General features: G+C 39.2%; 2 protein-coding genes across 2 annotated transcripts in view; one reads left to right on the top strand and one right to left on the bottom strand.

The window, feature by feature from the left end:
* The window catches only part of CD96 (CD96 molecule), a 90,099-nt gene that overhangs the window by 17,013 nt on the left and 48,376 nt on the right, over window positions 1-24,710 (top strand). Inside the window, 3 exon segments of the mRNA XM_079101442.1 lie at window positions 4,169-4,293; window positions 14,217-14,421; window positions 17,673-17,728. Of these exon segments, the coding sequence (XP_078957568.1) occupies window positions 4,169-4,293; window positions 14,217-14,421; window positions 17,673-17,728 (386 nt within the window).
* On the bottom strand, window positions 22,781-23,955 carry ZBED2 (zinc finger BED-type containing 2; the record flags this gene model as incomplete). Its single annotated transcript, XM_079101444.1, is given in 5 exon segments — window positions 22,781-23,384; window positions 23,388-23,731; window positions 23,734-23,852; window positions 23,854-23,894; window positions 23,896-23,955. Coding segments are annotated over 5 exon segments (681 nt in total). The 3' UTR covers window positions 22,781-23,267.

The following is a 24,710-nucleotide window of genomic DNA, read 5'->3' on the forward strand; positions in this document are numbered from 1 at the left end:
AGCTTCCCGAGTAGCTGGCATTACAGAAGTAAACCACTGCTCGTGGCACCTTACAATAGCTTTATAGATGATTCTACTTCATTCCTTTCTATTTCTCATGTTTACATTAAATGCATTTTCACTCTTATAATGGAAGGGTAGACCAAGCTAGCTTTTCTAGGCTCTTCTGTGTGTCTAGAGCCCTCCTCTTCTGCTATTTTCAAGACAAACACTATGCCACTGGACTTTCTGACTATACTTCCTTTACTTATAACCTCCACCATTAATCTAAATTGTCCCTTTGATCTCTTCTGTCAGAGCTGACATATTTGCTTTTGATTCAACCCCTAAGGATGTCTTCTTAGCTCAAGTTACAGCCTGAGAAGTCCCATCTGCTCCAGCACTGAGAACCCTTTTCCTATTTCTCTTGAAGACACTGATGATTTGAAGCCTCCAAATTTCCTTCTCCATTTCTACTACTATTTTCAGATTAATCCAACTCTCTTTCCAGTGATTATCTGTTACTTGGAGATTGAGGGCATGGTTATCCAGTTCCAAAGTCCTTCATAGACACAGTTGCTTGTCCTGTTTCTTTCTGCAAAGTTGTCAATACCATAGGGGTCTAGTGATTTGTCCCTTCCCATTAATAGAGCTATGTTGTTTTTTAGTTTCTTGTAGATACTTTCTGTGTGGTTTTAGTTTCATTTTTCTTTTTGTTTTTACAGGAGGTTTCAATAATATTTAAAAAATTATGCTGCTTGTACTGCCTAATTTCCAGAATCCATAACAAATTTCAAAAAAAAAAAATTTTTTTTTTTTGGCTTGAAACAACACGTTTATTATCTTACAGTTCTATAAGTTAGTCCAACAGGGCTGGTCTTTCTGGAGATTCCAGGGGAGAATTCATTTTCTTACCTTTTTCCAGCTTCTAGGGATGCCTGTACCCTTGGCTAGTGGTGCCTTCCTCCATCTTCAAAATCAGCAACACTGCATCTCTCTGGCCCATTGGAGCTGGGAAGGTGGTCTCCACTTTGAAGAGCTCATGTTGAGAGACTTGGGCCATCAGACAGTAGAAGCTAATCCCATCATAAGATCCTTAACTTAATCATACAAATTTCAAAAATTTAATACTTACGTACTTGAACAATGTGTGTTTAAAAGTAACATATTAAGTGTGTCTCATGGACATCACAGATACTAGTGTCTAGATTGGTACCTATTTAAAATTAGTTTAGCTAAAACAATTCAATAATTCCTAGGATAAAATTAAATAGCAATAACAGTGGCATGAAATATGTCAAAAATAGTGATGATAGTATGCAAATAATTCCATCTGTTAATACTTATATAGCTAAATGCTTTTAACAGGGGACAGTGCTCTTTTTAAAAATTATGGGATTAGAATCCATGGATTTTGCATCTTCAGATTCAACCAACCACTGGTCAAAAGTATTCAGAAATAATTCACATCCATATCAGGTATAGGTACTTTTCCTCTTGTCATTATTCTCTTTAAAATATCCTAAACCAACTATTCACATATTACATTGTTTTAGGCACTGTAAGCAATCAAGAGATGATTTAAAGTACATGGTAGCATGTACATAGGTTATTTGCAAATGCCACACATTTTATATACGGGACTTGAGCATCCATATGTTTTGGTGTCCACTGAGGGCTCCTGAATCCAATCCACAGTGGAGATCAAGGAATTATTACATTTGGAATTAGAAGTGGAGAACAGGAAAGCACTGGTCCCATCTCCTGAACTTGAGGAATTAAAAATATATATATTAAAAAAAAAAAAACAACACTGTTTGAGAATGCCACAGGTTAGATGTGCCCTATTGCAAAGACCTAGTTTCAATTAACAGAGAAAAAAAAATCAATAAAGAGAATAGCTGATATTGATAAAAGATTGAAATATAGCAAATATCTAAAGGCTAGATATAATAATCTTTTTTAGGACACAGATATTTTATTTTTATTTGTTCTAATTAGTTATACATGATAGTAAAATGCATTTTGACACATCATACATAAATGGAGTATAACTTCTCATTCTTCTAGTTGTATATGATGTAGAATCACACCAGTTATGTAATCATATATATACATAGGGTAATAATGTCTGATTCATTCTACTATCTTTCCTACCCACATATCCCTTCCCCTCCCTTCACTCCCCTCTGCCTAATCCAAAGTACCTCTATTTTTCCCTAGTCTCCCCACCCCACTTATTGTGAATTAGCATCAGCATATCAGAGAGAACATTTGACCTTTGGTTTCTTTGGTATTGGCTTATTTGTTTTTAGCAAGCTATTCTCCAGCTCCATTCATTTACCTGCAAATGTCATAATTTCATTCTTCTTTAAGGCTGAGTAATTGTGTGTGTGTGTGTGTGTGTGTGTGTGTGTGTGTGTGTGTGTGTACACGCACATACCAGATTTTCTTTATTCATTTATCTGTTGAAGGGCATCTAGGTTGGTTCCACAATCTAGCTATTGTGAATTGAGTTGCTATAAACATTGAGTGATTGCATCACTGTATTGTGATTATTTTAAGTCCTTTGGGTATAGACAGAGGAGTGGGATAGCTGGGTCAAATGGTGGTTTCATTCCACATTTTCTGAAAAATCTCCATACTACTTTCCAGAGTGGTTGCACCAATTTACAGTCCCACCAGCAATGTATGAGTGTACCTTTTCTCCACATCCTCACCAACACTTATTGTTGCCACTCTGACTGGAGTGAGATGAACTTCTAAGAATTACAGAATAATATAATATTTTTAAAATATACTGTTTGTGACCTTGAGTATGCTTATACTCATTTACTATCAATTATACTTCTGAAATTTATCTTAGGCAGCTAAACGCTCACAAGAAATCTGGTAGCATAAGGATAATTCTTGCTACATAACATGTAATAGTTTAAAATAAAATGAAAACCCAACTGAAAGAGCATAATGACTCAATAATTGAAAATGACAAAACAAATGGTGATGGCCTATATTATCAAATTATTTAAAGCCTTTAAAATTTCAAGCACAGTAGTTCAAGCATCATGCAAAGCTTTAAAAATTAGAATAAATAACATTTGTCAGTAAGTGGGATTGCAGTCTGAGAAAGCATACATGCATACATGCATGCAAATAAGGTTTATATAGATATAAAAGTGTAAGATTTTTAGGTTATTGGGATAATAGAGTTGTTCTCATTTATAAATTATCCTTTGATGTTATTCTATCTTAATCATAAGGTCATGCATGTGTATCTACCTTTCCCCAAAAGACAGACTACAGAATAAACGTGTCTCATAATGCCTTTGAAAATGAAAATAATTCATGACAAGTCCTCTTAGAGTTTTCATATATACTTTTCTGTATGATTCCACTGTTGGAGGAATGTTTATAGACTCTAAAAAGATAATTGGATATAAAGATAGTAAAAATACCAGTTGTTTCCAGGGATTAGTGAACAGAGAGGGATGACTAGGAAGAGGACAAAGGATTCTTGGGATAGCGACACTATTTTATATGATACTACAATGGTGAACACACGTCATTTTAACACACGTCATTTGTCAAAATCCATAGAATGTACAACACCAAGAGAGAATCCTCATGTAAACTCTGGACTTGGAGTGATAACCATGTGTCCTTGTAGGTTCATTGGCAACACATGTACCACGGTGGTGCTGTGCTGATGGAGGGGAGGCAGTAGGTGTGTAGAGGCAAAGTCATGGGACACGGCAACTCTCTCTACTTTGTGCTCAAGTTTGCTGTGAATCTGAAACTGCTCCAAAAATAATATCTATTAACATTTTCAAAAGGACAATTTGAAACTAGATTATAAAGTTTTATATTCTATCTAATTAGGGAAATGTAACCTGAAGACGAATGCACCAATCTGGGGCTAAAGCAGAAGAGCACATCAAATTAGGAGTTTCTCAGTGAAACCACCCTAACAGAATCCATGGTAATCTTTCAGTGATAAGCAGCTCTGCTTCTCAGAGCTCAGTATTTTCACTTACACAGTGAAGGCTCTGGTGGGGTTCTGCCTCTTCACTGCACAGGTGTACCCAGAGGGTGGATGAATCTCAATACTAAAGACTGTTTTTGTCTCTTCAATAAAAGGCACTTTATATGCCAAAGATCCATGTGTTTTCCGCCTTGTGTTTTGTTGTAGTTGCACAGGATGAATGGAGAAGCACTCACACAATAGAAATAGAGATAAATCAGACTCTGGAAATGCCATGCTTTCAAAATAGCTCCTCAGAAACTTCGTCTGAGTTCACCTTTACGTGGTTGGTGGTAAGTGTTGCCCTTTTCAGTGAATAACTGCAGTGATGTTTAAATATTAATGAAGTAAAATGAATAACAAGTAATAACGGAGAAATAGTGGATGAAAGGCAGTCATTATGCCGGCGGCTGGGGAGGGCTGGTGAAGGCAGGAAAGGACGCTCAGACTTTTTCTAAGTAGGCAAGCTTCCAGCCTGTGAAGGCAGTGGATTTAGAAATTAGCTCCTAAAGGTTAATTTCTGTTTCAAACTACATACCAAACCGTGACTACAGAGAGAACAGAGTGTTACTGTGCCCTGGAGAAGAGCCACAACCCGCAGGAGCTGCTACTCACAAATATTTGCTTTACAAATAATATACGTAGAGATATAGACTCCCTTTCCCCAGAACCTGTTATACTATATCCTGGAAAATATACAGCATTGCTTCAGATCAGGAAACACAAAATCTAATGCTTATAAACTGTAAGTGGAACGCGTACCTGAGAAAAACAGACCACATATATTAATGTCACAGAGTGCTGACGGCCCATAGTTACCAAGTCTTCTAATTAAAAAGAAAAAAAATCTGTATTTTTATGAGAACTTTTCCAATTTAAAACATAGTGTCTAGAGCAAAAATAAGTACCAGTCTGTGATTTTGATGAAACAATTTACTAGGACATCCTAAAACATAAACTGATATTTTTTTAAATTATCAATTAAAAGATTTCACTGAGCTATCACATTGGTATGGTCATGGTTAGGTATTTGTTAAGGTGCCTGTAATATCCTGTGTAATAACTAAATTCTCCCACTATTTTTCTGTACTTAAAATATTGCAAAATTTATGTATGTAGATTTCCATCCTTAAAGATCCATAATTTAATTTGTCCTGATCCCTCCCATGAATGTTTCATTTATACATTTTGTCTGCTTTTGTCATTTTATCACTAGTTTATTTATTTTTCTGCCATACTGTGATATTTTGTTTTAAAAAATCTACATGCAATTTTGAAACTAAAATTCTATTTTAGTTTTAAATGAAAATTATAAGAGTTTTGTATCATAACAGGTAAACAAAATCAGCATGAGGATAATAATAAATATGAAATAATTGTGTCATTTTAACTTTAAGCTAACCAAATTATTATAACCTGTAATTGATTAATAGCCAGCTAGTAACCAATAAGCAACTGTTAAATCAAATGACAAGGAATAACATACTTACAAAGATACCATAACCATGATATCAAGAATCATATAATGCCAGATGCAGCAGCACATGCCTATAATTCCTGCAGCTGAGGAGGCTGAGACAAGAATATCTTGAGTTAAAAGCCAGTCACAGCAACTTGGTGACGCTGTAAGTAATCTAGTGAGATCCTGTCTCAAAATAAAAAATTTAAAAAAAGGATGAGGATGTGGCTTAGTGGTTAAGCACCCTCGTATTAAAAAAAAAAATCATAATGAGGTATTCTTTTAGATGATCTAGAATGTTAATTTTTATTAAAATTTACTAACTTTACAGTAAGTTTTCCCATTGCCATCGAGATAAAAACAGGATTTAAAAATTCCTATAAAACTCATCTATTTCCATTAAGATAGCAGCTGGCACAGTTTTGAAAAATACCATGATTTACATGATTTATTATTCACAGTACAAGTTATCTATATTTTTGTGAACTTTCTTGGAAATAAGATCCTATGTGTATAAAGATTTCTCCAGGGTTCAGCACAAAGAGCTGAAAGTACAACCTACCAATAGTTTTCCCTATCCAAATATTTTGGGTAATCAGTAATATGACAATAAAATTACATTCACAAACAATTTCCCCATACTATTCTAAAATCTACAATGTCTTTTCATACTATTTTAAAATCTACCATGTCTTTTCATCTGTCACAAAACATGTTTTCTACTTTACAGGATTTTATTTCCAAAATGTGAGGCTTCCTGGGCTTTATGCCTTATCATCAGTATAAGTGAATTGTTCTTAATAAACATGATACCATGCAGTTGTTAGGAAAAGGTTAAAAGTGGAGGTGATCTCATGAGGATAGAAACCTGCTATACCAAACGTGACAGTAATGAAAATGCACTGTTTGTACCTTGCCTACATTATTAATATTTTCCACCAGTAGAGCAAGACATTCCTCATCTAATTATAACAAATTCACTCTCAGTGGGGTCTGTTTAAAGTTTTGCCGTAGAGATTTTTGCTGGCCAGTAAGACGATCTGTAGCATTCTGTGCTTATCTCATGAATGTGTAGCCTGTTTTCCTAAGTAAATGCAATGACATCCATTGACCTGTCACTTTCCTGTGACTCAGTTTCTCCAGGGTGAAAATCTACATGGCTCACTTAAAAAATCCCTGACATCTAGTGTCCAGAACAAACATATGAGAAATAACTATGTGTCCTTTTTCCCCACAGTTCAATTAATTGCCCTCATATTAAATGGCTGAAATTCTAGCTGTTGGGTTGGTCAATTGGTGGCAGGTCATTCAGTATCAAAAACTAGATAATTGATAAGACATTCTTTATCTAGTAGTTTCCTACAAAGAAACTAAGGCTACATAGACATTATCTTTGAGTTCTGTCAGAATAAATGAGGGCCAGAGAAGTGCACAGAAGATCACACAGTGAGAGGGTGAGTCCTAAACCTACTGTCACTTTAAAGACTGCCTGGACAACTCAAAGAGACTTTTTGAAAAAAACATTTTTTTTTTTCAAAGAAAACATTGTGTTGGCTAATGTGCTGATTAAATTCCTACTGTGCATTCCCTTTTTAAATGTCAAAATCTATTTGCTCCTCTGATTTACATCCGTGCCCCAACTGCTGATGGCTGTGGGATTTAGCAAATCTGATATGAAAACACCCAATGTCCTTATATTAGGGAAAAACTGCAGCTCTTTCAGTTATAACTGTTGTATGTCTTCAGAGAGCACAAATATTCCCTCAAATCCATATTTTAGATCTTTGATCCCTTGCTAAACTTAAAATAATAATCATATTGACAAGCCAATGGTCCTTGTAAACAAAATAACATGGCTTTGAATGTAAGGTCAAAAACTAGAAATGGTGAAGACGAGGTCAGGAAGGCAGGTGCTGCTCTGAACTCAGTAACTCTGGGAAGCTGCCCCCCCGCCCCACGCCTGGTTAAGTCCTGGAAATGATTTTACAAACTAAAATTATGTAGGTCACTAGAAAATAAGAGTCGTGTCTTCTTGCACATAAAATTTTAATAAAATCTAATTAACTCAATTATGCCCTTCATGGGACAATTATCGAGATTCTCTCAAAAGCATGAAGAAAACCTATTTGCTATGTGTACCTGATCCCCTGTCAGGGTTGTGCTAAGTGGAGCAGCTTCTTTGCATTTTGGAAAGTTAACATTTCAGGATCATGACTACACTAAAACAGACAGGCATCAGGTGAAACAGTGCATTTAACACTGAACTATCATGGGATGCTTCAGTTACCTAATTTAACTGAAGTTAAACACAAAAGGGTGAGGCTTCAGTGGAAATTGGGGCACCATGTGAATGGTGGGGTGATATATAAGGAAGCATAGAATATGTATGTTTAGATGAGATGCAGTTGGTAGATGCCTTTCCCATTTTCTGTCCTGGGCACAAGCATAGAGTCATCTGGGAAATTCTTTAGGCTGATTCTCAGAGCTTATTAATACACTATAATATTCCATTTTCATTCCAAACTGTCATCCTGATTTCCCACAGTATAAATTTTATTTCAATCCAGTAAACATATGTGAACCTATTAGCTCCTTCAGGGATACAAAATTATATTGGACATATTCTGTACCATGACACACACCTTTAGTAAAATGTAAAACCTATCTGAATCAGAGGAAGATAGTTTGATTCTGACTAGATGGACCTGTGAAAGCTTGTTAGAAAAGGTTATGTTTGAGCTGGATAATTAAAAAACAGTTGACTGTCAAAAGATAGGCAGATACTGACCCAAAATCCTGGAAGCAGTTGGCACAAATTGGTAGTGCACATGGAGAAGGTGCTGAGGGCATATTTGTTCCCAAAGTCAGTGTATAAAAAGAGATCCACAGTTTTTCTCTTTGAAAATCATTAAAAGAAGGATAGAATGTCTGAAATTCAACAAGTTTGATATTAGCAATAAAAGCACCTAACTAAATCCTAGAAGCTTACATATCTTTATATTTTTATCTGCAAATGTATCTTTTCATTATGCTCCTCTTTAATATTGGTATTATTTTTAATTAAATAAAGAGCAAAATGGAATCATAAACAATGGTGTCTCCTGCGATGGGAAGCCTCGCTATTCAGAAAACAGAACTGCCACTTGTTACCTGATGGCAGCTGACCCTGTCTGTGCCATAATTAAAATGCGGTGTGACAGCCAAGCTACAAAGTATTCACAACCAATAAGATGATTAAAAAATATCGTCTGGTGCTCTAGAAAATGGACGTGGGGGATTGTGCAGGCAGATTTCTTTGTCAGCACTGACAGGATGGGGAATAAATGGAGGAAATGTGAAGTTAGGAAAGAGATTGGAGATAAAGAAGCAGCAATCAATGGAGTCCTAACAGCAGTTGTGGCGTGAGCTCTGAGCACCCAGCGCCCGCTGTGAGCTGTGGTCAACACAGCTGGCTTCGACGGGGAGCTGGCTCCAGGCAGCTTAGACCAGCCCCCAGAACAGACAGCATCACCAAATCAAATAGTACCCACATCCTCTTCTGGACTGAATATTCTGATCTTAGTACAAAAATAGAAAAGCTTCAGTGAATTATTTTAGGATTTGTCAGACCTTTAAGTAACATGTAACAGCAGTTTTCCATGACTCAATGTGACCCTAATCAACCCTTGTCATGCTAATTATTTTTTCAAATTCCTGCACATAATTTAGTTATGCATTGTTTTAGTCAGTTTTTTCAGTGCCGTGACCAAAACAAAGTCTGACAAGAACCATTAGAGGAGAAAAAGTTGTTTTGGGGGCTCATGGTTTCAGGTCTCAGTCCATAGATAGTTGGCTTCATTCCTCGGGGCTTGAGGTGAGGCAGAACATCATGGCAGAAGGGTGTAGAGGACAAAAGCAGCTGGGGACATGGCACCAGGAACCAAAAGAGAGACTAAGTTCAGCTCACAAATATATACCCCAAAATCATGCCCCGCAGTGACCCATCTCTCCAGCCACACCCTACTGCCTATAGTCACCACCTGGTTAATCCCTATCAGTAAATCAATGCACTGATTGGGTTAAGGTTGTCATAACCCAATCATATCACCTCTAAACCTTCACATTGTCTCATGTGTGAGCTTTTGGGAGACCTCTAATGTCTAAACCATAACACGCATTCATTTCTCTTGCTGGGTCATGATTTTTATCTTTTGCTTGTGAATTTGTTCATCTTCTCATTACAAGCAAAAAAGACAAAGATTTCCTTCTGCCACTTTTGTGAAGTGTTATATATCAAAATCATTAAAAGCATGACTTTTGAGGGGAATATTTGTCTTCAAGCCCTAACTTACCACTTACTCACTGTGTAACTTTAGGACTAGATTTAGGGTAAGGTGAGTAAGGCTTTCAACTTTGATAGCAAAATTTAAGGGAGCACTAAAAATATATTCTAAAAATAAATAAATAAAAATATAACCCAGTTATCAAGATAAATATTTTTTAAATTATTTTGTACTTTTACAGACTGCATTTTGATTCATTGTTCACACATGGTACATCATTTCATTTCTATGGTCGTGCACCATGTAGATTCATACCATTCTTATAACCATACATGTACATAGGGTAATGATGTCTGTCTCATTCCACCATTTTTATAACCCCCTCCCTCTCATTTCCCTCTGTGTAATCTAAAGTTCCTCCATTCTTCTCTCACCCCCAACCCCCCAACCCCCATTATATATTATCATCCACTTATCAGGGAAAACATTTGGCCTTTGGGATTTTGGGATTGACTTGTTTCACTTAGCATGATATTCTCCAATTCCATCCATTTTTCTGCAAATGCCATAATATTCTTCTTCCTTATGGCTGAATAATAGTCCATTGTGTATATAGATAAATATTTTCATGTAATATTTTAAAAAATAAAAATTTGGGAAAATTCATGCTGAATAAAATTTCAAAAAATTTAAAAGTTACACTGTTGTTTGTTTGTTTTGAGATCTTGCTGTATTTACATTGCTCAAGGAATAGTATTTTCCCATCTGCCTGTGGTTTCTGGGTCTTCATGGCCATCATGGCCCCCAGCAACAGATGTATATAGGTTGACAGTGGTGGGTTAACAGATTGAACAATGCATGAATTTATGATTGTCTTAGGCTTTTTTTCTGTTGCTATAACAGAAAATCTGAGATAGGTTAGTTTATAAAGAACAGGAATTTATCCTCTCAGAGTTCTGAAGACTGGGATTCCCAAGTCAAGGTGCCACAAGTTAGGAACTAGTCTCCCTGTTTCCAAGGTGGCACCTTGAATGGCTGCATTCTCCTGAAAGGAGGAGCATTGCATCCTCATATGGCAGAAGAGTGGAAGAGAAAGAACCTCCTCCCTCAAGCCCTGTTCTTTTTCCTCTTCCCCATTCTGCAGTGTTGGTGATCAAACCCAAACCCTTTTGCATGATAGTTAAGTTCTCTACAACTGAGCTATGCCCACAGCCCACTATAAGTCATTTTTATAGCAACATTAACTCTTTCATGAGGACAGAGACCTCATAACTTATTAGTGCCTCTCATTAAGAATCACCCCTTAACCCTGTCCCACTGGGGATTAAGTTTTGAAATAGTTTGGGAAGGGACAAAAGCATTCAAACCACAGCACTGACTCTCCAAAATCCCTCATAGAGCCAAACATGGGCTGCATGTTCATGAAATAATAAATTGATCACAGGTGGAACTGAAGAGCAGTGAGCTTATTTACAATCTATTAAGTGGTAGGACTAGAATGGATATATTCTGTGCATTAATGAGTTAAATCTATATTGCCAACTAAAATGTAAAGGTCTGCCAAGGGATAAACCCATAAATTTTTAGTAATATTTATTAATATTTTTAAAGTGGGCAATTCTTTCCTTTAAGAACAGAAAAAGAAAAGAATAAGCAGGTAGACATAAAGACACTGTACAAGGACACCTACCAGCCTGTTTTCTGCAGACCAGGGAACCTAAGAACGTTATCAGGCAAAGGTAGAGGGATGCTCTTGACCCCTAACACCAAATGTGGTTAAAGTATCACAAGAAGGCCTCTTTCAATCCGCAAATTACCCCCACTCCGGCAGTCAACAAGTCATATAAAGGAGTCTGGCTTTAAGGAATTAAAAAAAAATTATCCTTCTAGATAGCAAGGGTTGTGGTTTTTTAAAATTATTTTTATGGTTTAGATTTTACTGGTACATGTTTCTTTGAAGCTTATCCATCTTTAATTCTAAGCATCCTTGCTTTGAAATGCCATGACTTAAATATCTTTGTTCTCAATGTGCTCTTTGATTAAGTATGTAACCTTAGTTTATTCCAGATTGTTTTAAAGAGTACAAATAAGATTCGGGAGAAACTTTGCATGATACCTAGAACATAGTAGGCACCAAATAAATTTGAGCTCTAACTGATGAGAATATAAAATTTTAGCAGTGGTCATAGCATAATAGTATTATTTCTTTGTCTCCTGGCCGTAGGCATTTCATTGTTTGCCTCAGGCAATTTTTTCCACTCCTCTTCCTATTTGTTCTGTGAGGTGGCTACTCACATGCAGGTTCTTGCCATGGTCCCTTTATATCTATTGATTCCAGAATCTCCCAGGATCTCCTTATGTTGTAGGTTACAGAATGCTCTCTGCAACTGAATTCCATCTTTCCAGTGAAGGAACAAAGTCTCCCTTTGCAACAGTCATCTGTCCATGAAAAACAAAACAATAGGAAACAAAACCTCTGGATATGTTGCGTTTTATTTGTACGTTTAATTATTCTTCCTATCTTCTTTATATTAAACCACTGAGACATAATAAATGCCCTGCTACATAATAAAGGCAAAAGCAGTTTCTCTCACCAGTCTCCACCCTCAGCCTGTCACAGCCCTTCTTCCTACAACAGAGTGACAGACAGAAATGTTCCAAATGACAAGTCATATACTAAATAACCCAGAACATTTCAAACTCCAAAATCCTTACAAAACTAGTCCCATGCATAGAGAGGCTGTAAAACATGTCCGGTGCTGAAGGCCTGCAGGGGGAGCCTGCTTCCCTAACTATTGGCTCCAGGTCAGTCATGCTGAGGAAAATACCTTCACTCTCCTTTGTTGGCGCCACCCAGTACTTAGGACTACACTTGCCCTCTTTGATCTGGTGGATTTCTTCAATAGAAAGATAGCAGCATAGTCTCCTAGGGCCTTCTTTATGAAGGTGCAAAGGTAAGCACATTGTTTTGGGGGTGGACTTAAGCAGGCTGTGATTCTTTGCAGGCAATGCAAGCTTGATAAAAATCCTAGCCAAATTCAGCTAAAGAATTGTGTCTTACATAAGAGATTCTACTAAGTATATTCTGAACCCACCCAAAACTAAGACCATCCCTTAATTCACTCACTCACCTGGCTTACATTGACTCTCTCCTTTTTTAAAAACCTGAGTCAGGGTGTCTGTTGCCCAGGCTGGCCTGGAGCTCCTGGGCTCCGGTGCTTCTCCTGCCTCTGCCTCACAAGTAGCTGGGATTATAGGCACAGACCACCGTGCGGTTTCTATCTCATTTTAAAACTAGAGATTCCAAGTCAGAGATGTTTGCTTTCATTACTTTGTAGCTTTTCCCCATCAAATGCATTCCTATTCACCTTTCTCCATTTTTTCTCCTTCCATTTCTCTGAGCATGAGGATTCATGTGTTTTTGAGTTAAGCCAGTGGTTCTCAGTCCTGACTCCCCTGAGAATCTTAAAAATATGCCTCAGCCTGAGACCATACAGATTGAATTAGAATCCCTAGAGAAGGAACTTGTGCTTCAGAGATTTCAAAGCAGCCTGAGAATGCTGAGTTACACTAACAAGGTATGAATACTTAACCCTCCCTCTCTCCTTGTTCCCCTTAAGAGACTATCTGCCTCCCTGGGCAGTTACTTGGCCCATTTACCAACATTGATCAAAGCTGTGATACCTCCAGAAGCTTGTCCAGGGATATTCTGGATAGGGAAATGATAATGGGAGCTTTTCTTCATAGACCCAAGACAGGGTATGGAATAGAGGAACCAAGTACTCCAAATAAACTCTGATCTCTCCTATCTATATAGCCATTCTTCCTGTGTCCTCTTTGAAGCAAGTGTAAGTAGAGAAATAGGGTAGCAGGGTTAGGATCATGGTTAGGATGAGGAAAATGAGTGAAGAGGTGCCTAGGGAATGGAGTTAGGAGGTCCCCCCTCACAGGTCCCAACCTCAGGTCAGGGTCTTGCAAGTGAATGCTTCCTTAATTCTGTGCCCTCTTTGTCTCTTTACCTGGTCCTAGTCCTGATTCTAAGAAGTTAAATAATGCCTTTCCTGAAGGAACTGTGGAAAGAGAGGGTGGCTGTAATCACCCAGTTCATGGAAAGACTTAAGAAGCAAAACTGATACAGTCGTCTCAGCGCATCTTAGCATTAACATTTCCAAACTTCCTAAATAGGAAGTAGAATCTGCTGTGAGCTCCCCCTTTTCACCTCCTCAAATCTTACCCAAGGTATGCAGCTTATGGAAGGTTGTGAAGAGGAAAGTCTAATTAGAAAAACAGTGAGTCTCGATTCATGTTAGGAGAGGGCGACTGTAGTTTCTATTGAAAGTTAAGTGTAATCGTATTTCCCCCTGTAATATACGTAATATAAATCAATTTTAATTCTTCATTTTTCCTGTCTGTTTACAGAAAATGAATTAATTAGTGCTTGTGAAACCCCTAGTTTGAACCCGGCAAAATAACTGGTAACTATTTTTCTCACCAGGAAGATAATGGAGCTCAGGAAATGCTCATCCAAGATCACCACATCAGCAGCTCCACATCTTTTAAAGACAGAGTGAAGCTCTGTGCTAACTACGGACTCTGCCTCTCCCCAGTCCAAATCCTTGATGATGATCGGCAGTTCTCTTGCCAAGTTAGACTCAGGTCTGGCAAAATCTTGAGGAGTTCCACCACAGTCAAGGTTTTTGGTAAGGGTTTTTGCTGTCTGGGCTCCCTGCCACCCCACATTGCTCTTCTCCTAAATAGGGAGTTCCCTCTTATGCTTGGATTATAGCCATTTGAGGGGTAACCTCTGGAACTCTGTTTGCCTAGATCTTTACCAATCTTGCTGGGGATGGGAACAAGGGTAGAAGGCTGAAAAACAACTACTCGATTAATAGAATAAAACACAGAAAACCATATATGGGTCAGTTTCCTAAATCTCACTACCTGATTTACCATATTAATATTTCCTGAGGATACTGGACATCTCTAATTGCTTAGTTATCTAATTATTTCAGTTGCTTACTGGACCAAGGTGGACTAAGGCCACCATGAGGGAGGCGGGGGGAAGGAGATAAACAAAGCTCTGGAGAAACTCTGCAGGAGCATTCCCACCCCATCCTGCCAGGGTCAGTCCTTCCAGCAAATGATCCTGTGGGTACGGGCCCTCTGACCCTGCATTCTCAGAAGAAGAGGGTTGAGCTGTAAAATCTACTGTGGCCTAACTTAAAATGCAGAGACTCTGCAGGGTGCAGTTTTAAAAGGAAAGGACAAACTTTCTATTTTGTCCTATGGTACAAGGAAATATTAAAAAAACAGAGGCCCCCGGCTTGCATATTTTTTTCATTTTTGTGACCAAGACCTGTGTTTTCAAAAAGTCATTCTTAAAGGAAGACAGCAAGAAAAGCAATGATGTGGATGGACAATTAATTGTTTTCAAACATAAAATAAACAAAGAGAAAATGAGTTTAAAAAACCTAAGGGCATTGACTGCTAGACTATTGCTCAGTTCTCTGAATAAACTTATTTTTATTTAGAATCTTACCATAACATTATGAGATATCAAAAGAAATGTAACATTTTGAAGAAAACACCAAACAGTTTGCAAAGATGGAAGTAGCAGCAGCCAAGATTTATTTACTTTGATTAAAATTCCAGGCTTGCAGCATTTTCCTCTCTCCCCTCCTGCCCCTCCCCTCGCTCTCCAGGTTTCCTTCAGGTTTCCTCGAGGTGAGCTAGGCAGCCATCACCTCATGATCTGGTTCCTTAAGAAGCCTAAGAGTTGGAAACAGACTGCTCATTTCTCTTACCTACGGTTCTCACCGTTTGTTCGCATGCCAGGCTGTGACTGCTTTAGCACAAACACAAAACAGCCTCATCTGGCCTGACCATGGGCAAGACAGCGAAAGCAGCCATCCAGGATGTGGCAAGATCACCAGTTTTAAGTTAGGCAAGCTGTGTCCCCATTTGGCAAAGATTTTTTTTGTGCTGTAACATGATCTAATCACCTTGTCAACATTTAAACCGTGTACCGTATCACTTTGCTGCATTAAAATGCTTTCATGTTGGTCTTGAATGTTTTTCATTCCTTCACATCTCACTCTATTACCGTATCTGGTTCCACTTCTCTGTCTCTACTTTTCTCTTGCTGCTTCTCTAAAGTGCTGTCAGTAGATGCTTAGAAATCTGAGCATCTTCCCTGCTTAATGGCTTTCCATTTAGTAAGTGGGCTGGCTAGGTTGTGTATGGACAGAGTCTGAGCCAGCCTTTGATCTATTTGTGGGTATCACCTGCATATATATTATAGTAACCCAAGCCCAGAGTTATATCACACATCTTATAAAAACCTACTTCTTATCCATTGGTGATTCCCCATAGTGAATAAGCTGAACACAAAACATGAAACCTTAAATAATTACTTACTGTACCACCACCCATTCACCATGCCCTAATCCACTCATTTCTTTTTCCCAAGTGGTGCCTCAACTCCCAGTTTTTCATTCTCAACAGACCAGGAACGAGAGGCTGGCCAACTCCTTTGCTTCCCCCTGTGCTTGATGTCCCTGGGCAGGGAGTCAATTTCCATAATCACAAGTTGGCTCTTCTCCGCTTCTCAGCTGAAAACTTGATTTTCCTGTGCCTTAGAGACAATCTGTCTCTCTCGATTACCCCTGCACCTTTTAGTAATTGTTCTTTTTCAGGTCATTCATTCTACAGGTTTTTCTCTGCTGGTCGGAGGTCAGAAATATCCTTCCTTCCAAGAGAGTTTTTGGGTTGTGTCTTGGTTTAGGTTCCTATGAAAGAAAACATGGAGATAAGGATTTGAATTAAATTAATTAATTTGAGAGGTCATGTTGGGAAATAGGAGGCATAGGGAAGTGAGTCTAGGAAGGAATGGAACGTAATAAATTGTGTATGATTGAGCCAGTTGCCACTGTGGGCTTAGAGGCCAGTCTCACTGGGAACTCTGGACAATAGCATGAACACAATGGTTATCTCAAATGAGGACAAGAAAGCTGAGGTACTATTCACCAGCTCCCCATCTGCTGTCACCATTAACTCCTTCCTTCCAATTTTTGCTTTTGTTGTACTGAGTATGCTCTCACAATGCCAATGAATCCTTAGGCAGAGAGTCATAGGTGTGACCAGCAAGAGCCAAGTGTGTGCAGGTAAGAGCCAAGCCCACAGCATCTGGGGCAGGGGGTCTTGGGATCTTTCTACAGATTCCTAGAAGGCTCTGTCTGCTAGACTGAAGAACTTACTTGAAGTCACTTCAGCGTAGCCTGATGTTAAACTGCTTTGTGCTGGGTACAAAGTACCAGAGATGAAGAGACAGATAAAATACTCTGTCTTTGAGGCACTTACAACCTAGCAGGACAGAAGAATCACTATCATCAGATATTTTCTAGTGCCAAGCAACAAGTATTAAGTGCTTTTCTGGCTCCCTTCTTGGTCCTGGAAATGATACTCTACCTCTGGCCTTTGGACATATAGAATTCTTCTCTTCTCTCTCTCCACTGTCCACCCTTCCACCGCTGCACATTTCTAATCTCACTTGATCCAACACACTGATCATCACCTAAGCATCAGTTAAACATTGCATCTTCCAAAAAACCTCTTATCCTCAAAGTCTGGGTTGTAAGCTTTTCTTAAAAGTTTTCTTCAAATTCTACATGTTCTCATTGTGCTTATCTCAGTGTATTGTAATTTCTAGTTTATTTTTCTTTATTTTTCATGAAAATGTAAATAATCTGAAGGCAATGAATAGGATGGGTCTATTTCTTAGACACTAGTATCTTGCCAGGCACACAGTAGGTGTTTAATAATTGAGAGATAACACATTTTTCTCACAAGACACACACACACACACACACACACACACACACACAAACACACATGCTGGAGGCCAGGTAGGATTGCATTCAGTGCCGCTAACTGTGTTTTATTTGCTTTTAAGTTAAGCCAGAAATCCCCATGATTGTGGAAAACAATACCATGAATGTCCTGGGAGAGGTGAGTCATATTAAAGTCTTTGAAAATCTATAGTCTTACATGCCAAGGTGTGTTGGGTTGCATAGTTACCAGGAAGGTTTTCTCAGAGGACCTTACTCCTGGGCCCTTAGCCAACTAACTGCTGCTGGGCATGAAGGGAAGCTGAGCTTATTCTAGAAACCGAATTGGAATCCTTACTTTGACTTAGGGCTCTCTGAAGGTATGATCTCTCTCCTTAGTCCTTAAATTTCCTAGAAAATGGTCCCAATTGCTTAAACTTCTCCTTAATAAAAATTGAAGGAATAGTAGGACTGAAAGCAGTGTGAACCCTGGTTGAGTGAGAATTTTACTCAGCTGACATTTAATTTGTTGTAATCCATTTCCTCTACCACCTTTCCCGTGCTTTTATTTCAGTCACAAGAGGAAATGTACCTCCTGTACCTCCTCCAAATCATACCTACTTCTTTGGAAGTAAGAGAAAGGGCAGGAAATAAAGGAAAGCAGAACAGTGTCCTCTGACTTGAGCCTCTTCTGGGCAGCTCCCAGTTTCCAGTCATTGGAATCTGGACCCACTTCCCAGATCCTTCTCCTGTTGGCTGTGAACTTGAGCATATTAATTCACATCTTTTAGTTGGTTTCACTGTTCATATGAAGTAACTCATAATGGTATCTGCTCACTATTATTGTTCTAAGAACAAAATTAATATGTGAAAAAATCTTAGTAAAGTTGTTGTCATGTATTAAATGTTCATTAAATATTGTTGATTTTATTGTTATTACTACTATTAAGTAGCTATCTTGTGACCTTATGATTTCAACCAAGCTTTACAAATCCCCAAGTAAAATAAGTGCTTTCATTAATTCTCAAGTATTTGCTATTACATAGTGTGAGAGAAAATTATACTGACACTCTAATTTCTTCTCACCCCAAGAACATTAAATAACATGATTTGTGGTCCTGCTGAATATCAGTCAATTAATTTGACAGCTATGACAAATCATAACTCAGACTCTACATGATGTGTTGGATGACCATACGTATACATTACCTAAGTATCTATGTTTCCTGACAATTACATGTATTAATCTCTGAAATGACTTCTTCTGTAATTCTGAGTATATTAAAAAGTGTTTGTGTGTTTTCTGCTTCAATTAATTCCCAAGTTTATTAATGGACTTAATTTCAATAGTTTAAATAAGGCAAATAATCTAATGATTACAGATTTTGGTAGTTATCTGTGTTTCTTTCAAGGATCTGTTAGAGTCTTGGTGCCAATGTTTACAAGTAATGTAAGCTCAAGATATAAAACCATAAATTGGATCTAAGAATCCATTATAAAAAAATGACTATGCCTTATAGGCTGCATGTAATAAAATTTCCTCTTCTGTACCCTTGCTCACTTAGGCGCTGACTAGGAAAACCTGAGAAATTTCTTTCCTGGTGAATTAGTAAATAATCTCTCTCCAACTCCACATAACCAGCGACAGGACATGGCTTGTTTGTGGCTCTTTTAAGGTCTTGCCAAACATTAGTAATTCCTCATTCTAAAATTCTTACAATCACTGTGGTATCCTTAATGACTTATTACCTCTTCAAAGCCCTTTCACATACTTTTATCTTGTGGTGCTTTCAATAGCTCTGAAATAGGTGGAGTATCTGTCATTTTACAGATGAGATATTAGGGCCTGGAAAGTCTAACATTTGACTAAGTCATTAACAAGGGGTGGAGCTGTGTACACCCAGGGAGGATGGAATGATGAGATGAGATAGTGCTCCAGGGTCAGATAGCACTAATGTCAACTCCTAACTCAATCATCTACTAGTTACCTTCCATAAGCCTCAGTTAACTAATCTCTAAAACTGGAATAAGAAGAAATACTTCATAGGGTTCTTAGTGTAATTAAACTCATGCACAGGTCTAGAGTACATGGTACATAGATGTCTCAGTAATATGTTTTTTCCTATTATCATTCACCTACTCTTTCACCCATTCCTTCCTCCGCATTTTTATATATATAATAGGTTCATAAATCCATTATATGACTGATTGTAGGAGATGGTGTGGGATAATAATAATAAAACAGAGCATGGATTATGGGATCTGGTAGAACTGAGCCTGAATTCTCCTTTATCACATATTAATTTGGGTCCCTGGGACCTCAGTTCCTTAGCTTCCTCATCAGTAAATGGGGCAATGAGAGAATGTATGCAAAGCACCTACATCTGGAGAGCACAAGTATTCAGTTTTGGTAATCTACCCTTTTACATTCCCTGGAAATTAATCACATCAACACTTATGTATTGGATGGGTAGTCTGTCCTACATCTTCACTGCAACATTTAGTTTTGGACCGTGCTGGGGACTTGATCAGTTGTGAGCTGAGTTCCAATGGTTTTAGTTAAACTTATAAAGTCTATAACTAATTTAATTTTTCTTTAAAATAGGTAAGACACAAAATTAGTCTCACCATGATGCCTCTCAGACTGGGATATACCGGCGACAGCCAAGGAAAATGTCCCACCCGTGGATAGCATGTTCTTGTGCATTCCTGAGGCCAGTATTTCACCAGTGTCCCCACATAGCACACAGCTATGCTCCTGCGACTGCCATGAGATAGGAGTCTCTAATCCCCACCCCTGCCCCATGTAGCAGATTTTTGCATTAGAGCAAAAGATGCTGGGCCAAAGAGCCCTGCAGCCCACAGCTGCTGATGTAGCACAAGAAGGCACAAGAGACACATAAAACCCCAGTTTATTCAACAGTTCAGGCTTTCCAAAACCACAAATGCATCTCTATATTTGTGCTTTATGCTCCAATCCAATCACCTCCGTAGGTCCTGTCCTTGTCACTCCCTACTTTTATTATGTTTGACAAAAGTTAGGGAAACACATCTAAAGAAAGCTATCTGACATGAAACAGGAAACAAAAACCGTCTGAAGTTATGTAGCCTAAAGAGAAAAAGAAACAATAACAGGAACCATGAAAAACAGACAGGGCTGGGGCCGCCACCAAGCTGAGGCAGCCACGGAGGTCCTTTCTCACTGGTTCTTGTGATCATGCCAAAAAGATTTCAGATGTGTCTTTCAGAGTAGCAGACATGAGTTTATTAGAAGGGATAAGAAAAGAAAAAGGGGTCTCTCTCAAAGGAGAGAGTGGCACATTCCTTCTGCCTTCCAGTCTTATTGGGATCCCAGGGAAGTTTCCAGAGAATCATTTCCAGATTACCTCTTGAATTTTGACTGATAGCAGGATGACAGCACACTTTGAAGTCCCCACTGTGCACTGTTAAGGTCCAAGGCCACGCTAGGTCACTTTGCACCATGCTGACCAGTTCTGATTATTGTATCTCCCTGAGGTTTGGGATCTGGTCTATGTAAGGGTCTCCCCCTCCCTCAACACACACACACATACAGGATGACTTGTGTTCTTATCAGCATTTTAGGCCTGCATTTCTCCTGAAGATAGCAGGTTGTTTGCTGAGGAATATAACATAGCCTATTGACCTAAGCCAGGCAGGGCTGCAGGTAAATTACGTTTATGGGGGTCAACACAGTGGGCCCAGTTTATAGTATCCCCTTGACCTCAGGTCAGTTATCTATCATCACCATAACTTAAAAACCATGCTGTAGTTAGAAAAAAGTATTTACAGATCAGCTTTGGTAGCTTTTTGTGTTTGTTTGGTTTTGCAAAGCTTGAACCCCTGTGAATTCCTTGATTTTCTTAAGTCTCATCCCCAATGTATGATTTGGGGTTTTTTCTTGAGGTATTAAGTATGACAGCTTCTTTTTGTTGGGCATATTTTGTGGCACTAAAAGTGCTCTGACTTCAAATGTCTAGGTGTATGAGTCCCAGAAACCATCACCATTTGCCTTGATGAGCACCTGAACTTTCAGCATAGAAGTAGAGGACCTTAGAAAGTGGCACTGTGCCCTTGTGAGGAAACCACATGGGAAAGTGAAGTCCTTATAGCAGCCCTTTTCTAGAAAGAGAGAGAGAGAGAGAGAGAGAGAGAGAGAGAGAGAGAGAGAGAGAGAGAGATATTGTAGAACTGCAGCATAGCCTGGAATTTTCTCAAGGCTAGTGTTTGGACTTTTATTTGTTCCACAAACAGATCACAGGGGAGACAGGTCTCACTGCTAGCCTCCCAACGAGTCTAGAAAGTAGGAAGAATGAGCCATGTACGTGAGGACTAGAGAAGGCAAGAGCCCAGTTTTATACCAAGGTCTCATCAGTTTTTGAGGAGTTACTTGGCCTATCAGTGAGATGATGGGACACTGTCTTCGTCTCTTCTTGTCTTCCCTGGCTCTCTCAGTCTCCACTCCCACACATTTAAAAGAAAAAGGAGAAGTGCTAGAGGAATCTTCCAACACAAAAGTTAACCCCAGAACAAAGCCCAGGGTGGTCTCCAGTTTTATTTTATTCATTTAACATTTAATATCCTTAAGAATGCAGGAGATTTTTCTCTTCCTTTTTCAAAAGTATCTGTGAACATTTAAAGATGGACAGTCATTTTAAAAATCAGAAAACAACAGATTGCCCTGCAGTTATATTTGAAAGACATAAGAAAAATCTAAAACCTACTTATTGAATGAATGAATGACTGGCACAAAACAAAAGCAACGTACTAAAACCGACCTTAAGAGCTAAGACAATACTCTCTGTCCTTCACTGGCCCAGACAATTGCAATTTCTTTTCTCTTTATATGGTGAGGTCTGTCTTCCCCATCTTCACATTTCTTCCTGGTCTCTTTCGCTTTCTTCTTGACTCTCCTATCTCTGTTCTTTATGTCTCCTTACTTACTCCATCTATCTTCATTCTGAGTTTCTTTGATCTCTTCCTCTCTTAACAGATCTTAATATGACATTAGATTAATTTTTTAAAGTATTTGGGAGTCAACTTTAAGTTTTTATTATGCTTAAATCAAATGAATTGAAAAGTGTTTGTTTTTCTCTGTGCTAATTACAGAGTAATTTGTTTTAGTGTCAAATTGTTGCAAAAAAACTCACAGGAAGCTGCCAGGTAATACAGATGAAATGACTTTAATCAGAGCAGATGGCAAAACACATAACTGGTGGGGAAAGAGATACCCTCAAGTGTCCAGAGAACTTGGGCTGGACCTTTGTCCTTCCATGGGGGATCACACAGAATAAGTTTTATAGCTAGGTCTGAGATCATCACCAGGATGTGTGCAAACATCTCTGTCCCAGGGAGTCTAGTTGTGCTCTGCTGGAGTCTCTGAGATGAGCTGCCCAGGAGGATACATTCTAGCTCGCTGCCCAGCCTCAACTGTCTCAATCTTTACTCCACTGAAACCACGTGTTAGGCATAAATCCAGTTATTTTTACTAAACAATACTGACCATCTACTACCTTCTGCCCTGAAACAACTCACAGGTACATGATGGCCAAACGACTTCCATCTTTAGTTAACACATTCTGAGGTTTTTGCCAAGGGTCAGCAAATGCTCGGACCCTGTATATAGGCCTTGGGTCCACTCAGACCTGTTGAGATGAATCACACTATGTACTCGTTCTCTTAAAAATAGAAATGCCACCAAATCATGCTAATGTTTGAGCTGGAACTAAAATGACTGAAGTCAGTATTGATAGTCCTCTAAGCACAATTAAAACAAAATGGAAAGGATGTGCAGCTGCTGGCAGGTCCTTCTCACTACGCTAGCAGGCCTCCTTCTCAGCCTTCACCTTCCACTTCCTTCCCAGGATGGCCTTTTCCACCTCCTCTAAGGCCTGCTCCCATCTTTCCACAGCCCTCTCTCGCCATTCCACTGCCCTTTCCCTCCTAAGCGCCTCCTTTTCCCTCTGGTTGGCCCACAAAGCCAGGGTGCCAGCCTGCTCCAGGAGCCTGCCCCAGTCTTCCTCAATGCACACAGGAAGCTGGTGCCCTGGGGGCCGTGGGTCCTCGCGCTGCCCAGACTGGCCGTGGCCGCTCTTCTCCAGCTCCTCCCTGTGCGTGCTTTTCAGATGCTTCCACAGAGCAGTGGTGCCCATATTGACCCCTGAACACATAGACAGCAGGTGGCAAACTGGTTGGGATGGTGACCAGCACAAGCAGGGGCCAGGTGGAAATACTCCCATGTCTCAGAAAACCGGGTTCCCTTGTTGTGGGGTATCAGGGTGGGTACCAAGCTCTCCAGCCTCACGGAACTCCTCCTCCTTCTTCATCTCCCAAGTCTCCTTTTGCCTGAATCCTGGCTCCCTCATCTTCCTCCTCTTCTGGCCTCATCATGTCTCCTTTGACTGTTTTCAGATGTGCCTAGACATGGACAAAATGTCCTTAGTCAAGTCACAAGTTGAATGTGTGTTTGGGAAGGGACTTGGGTAGCTCTTGGGGACTCACAGTAATGGTCAGAGGCTATGGGGGATGTGATGTTTCCTCCTTTCTACCTCACTGGAAAGTTGAGGTGAGTCAGATTCAGGCAGAATGGCCTATGAGTACATTTCTTCCATGCCCCAAATACTTGCTGATCCCTTCTTGACTAGGCCAAGAAGACAAAACCATATTATTTCCTGTAGCAAAGATGTTCACTGCCCAAAACTTACAATGCTTTTAAGGGAACGCAGTGTTCACCACATTACCCATTAAAACAGGCATTTTTACATATTGAAAATTTTAGGTTTTCTCTTTATTCTTCTCCTTGCTGCTTCCACTGTTTCTGTGCTCCTTGGTAGTTACAAAATATGTTTCGGGAGGGGGAAAGAACAGCCTCAGAGTTCAGGCTGTTCAGGACCTACAGGGTTGGGGCCTCCCTGAATCTTCCTTGATAGAGAAAAGCAAACAGAGATACTCTTGGAAGAGAGACACTCCCTTTCTAAGCTGTTTCAGTAAGTCGTCCGGAGGCTGCAAGGCCTGCCAGGATCTGCATAATCAAGTTTTCAGTATGAGATCAGTTGTCCCTAGAGACGTTTCTCTGAGGTTGGGATTTTAAGAAATCTTACCAGCAGCCCTCCCTGCTTTTGGCAGGAGGGGCTGGAATACACACA

This window comes from Sciurus vulgaris (assembly GCF_902686455.1).
Source record: "Sciurus vulgaris genome assembly, chromosome: 10".
Classification (NCBI taxonomy): Eukaryota; Metazoa; Chordata; class Mammalia; order Rodentia; family Sciuridae; genus Sciurus; species Sciurus vulgaris.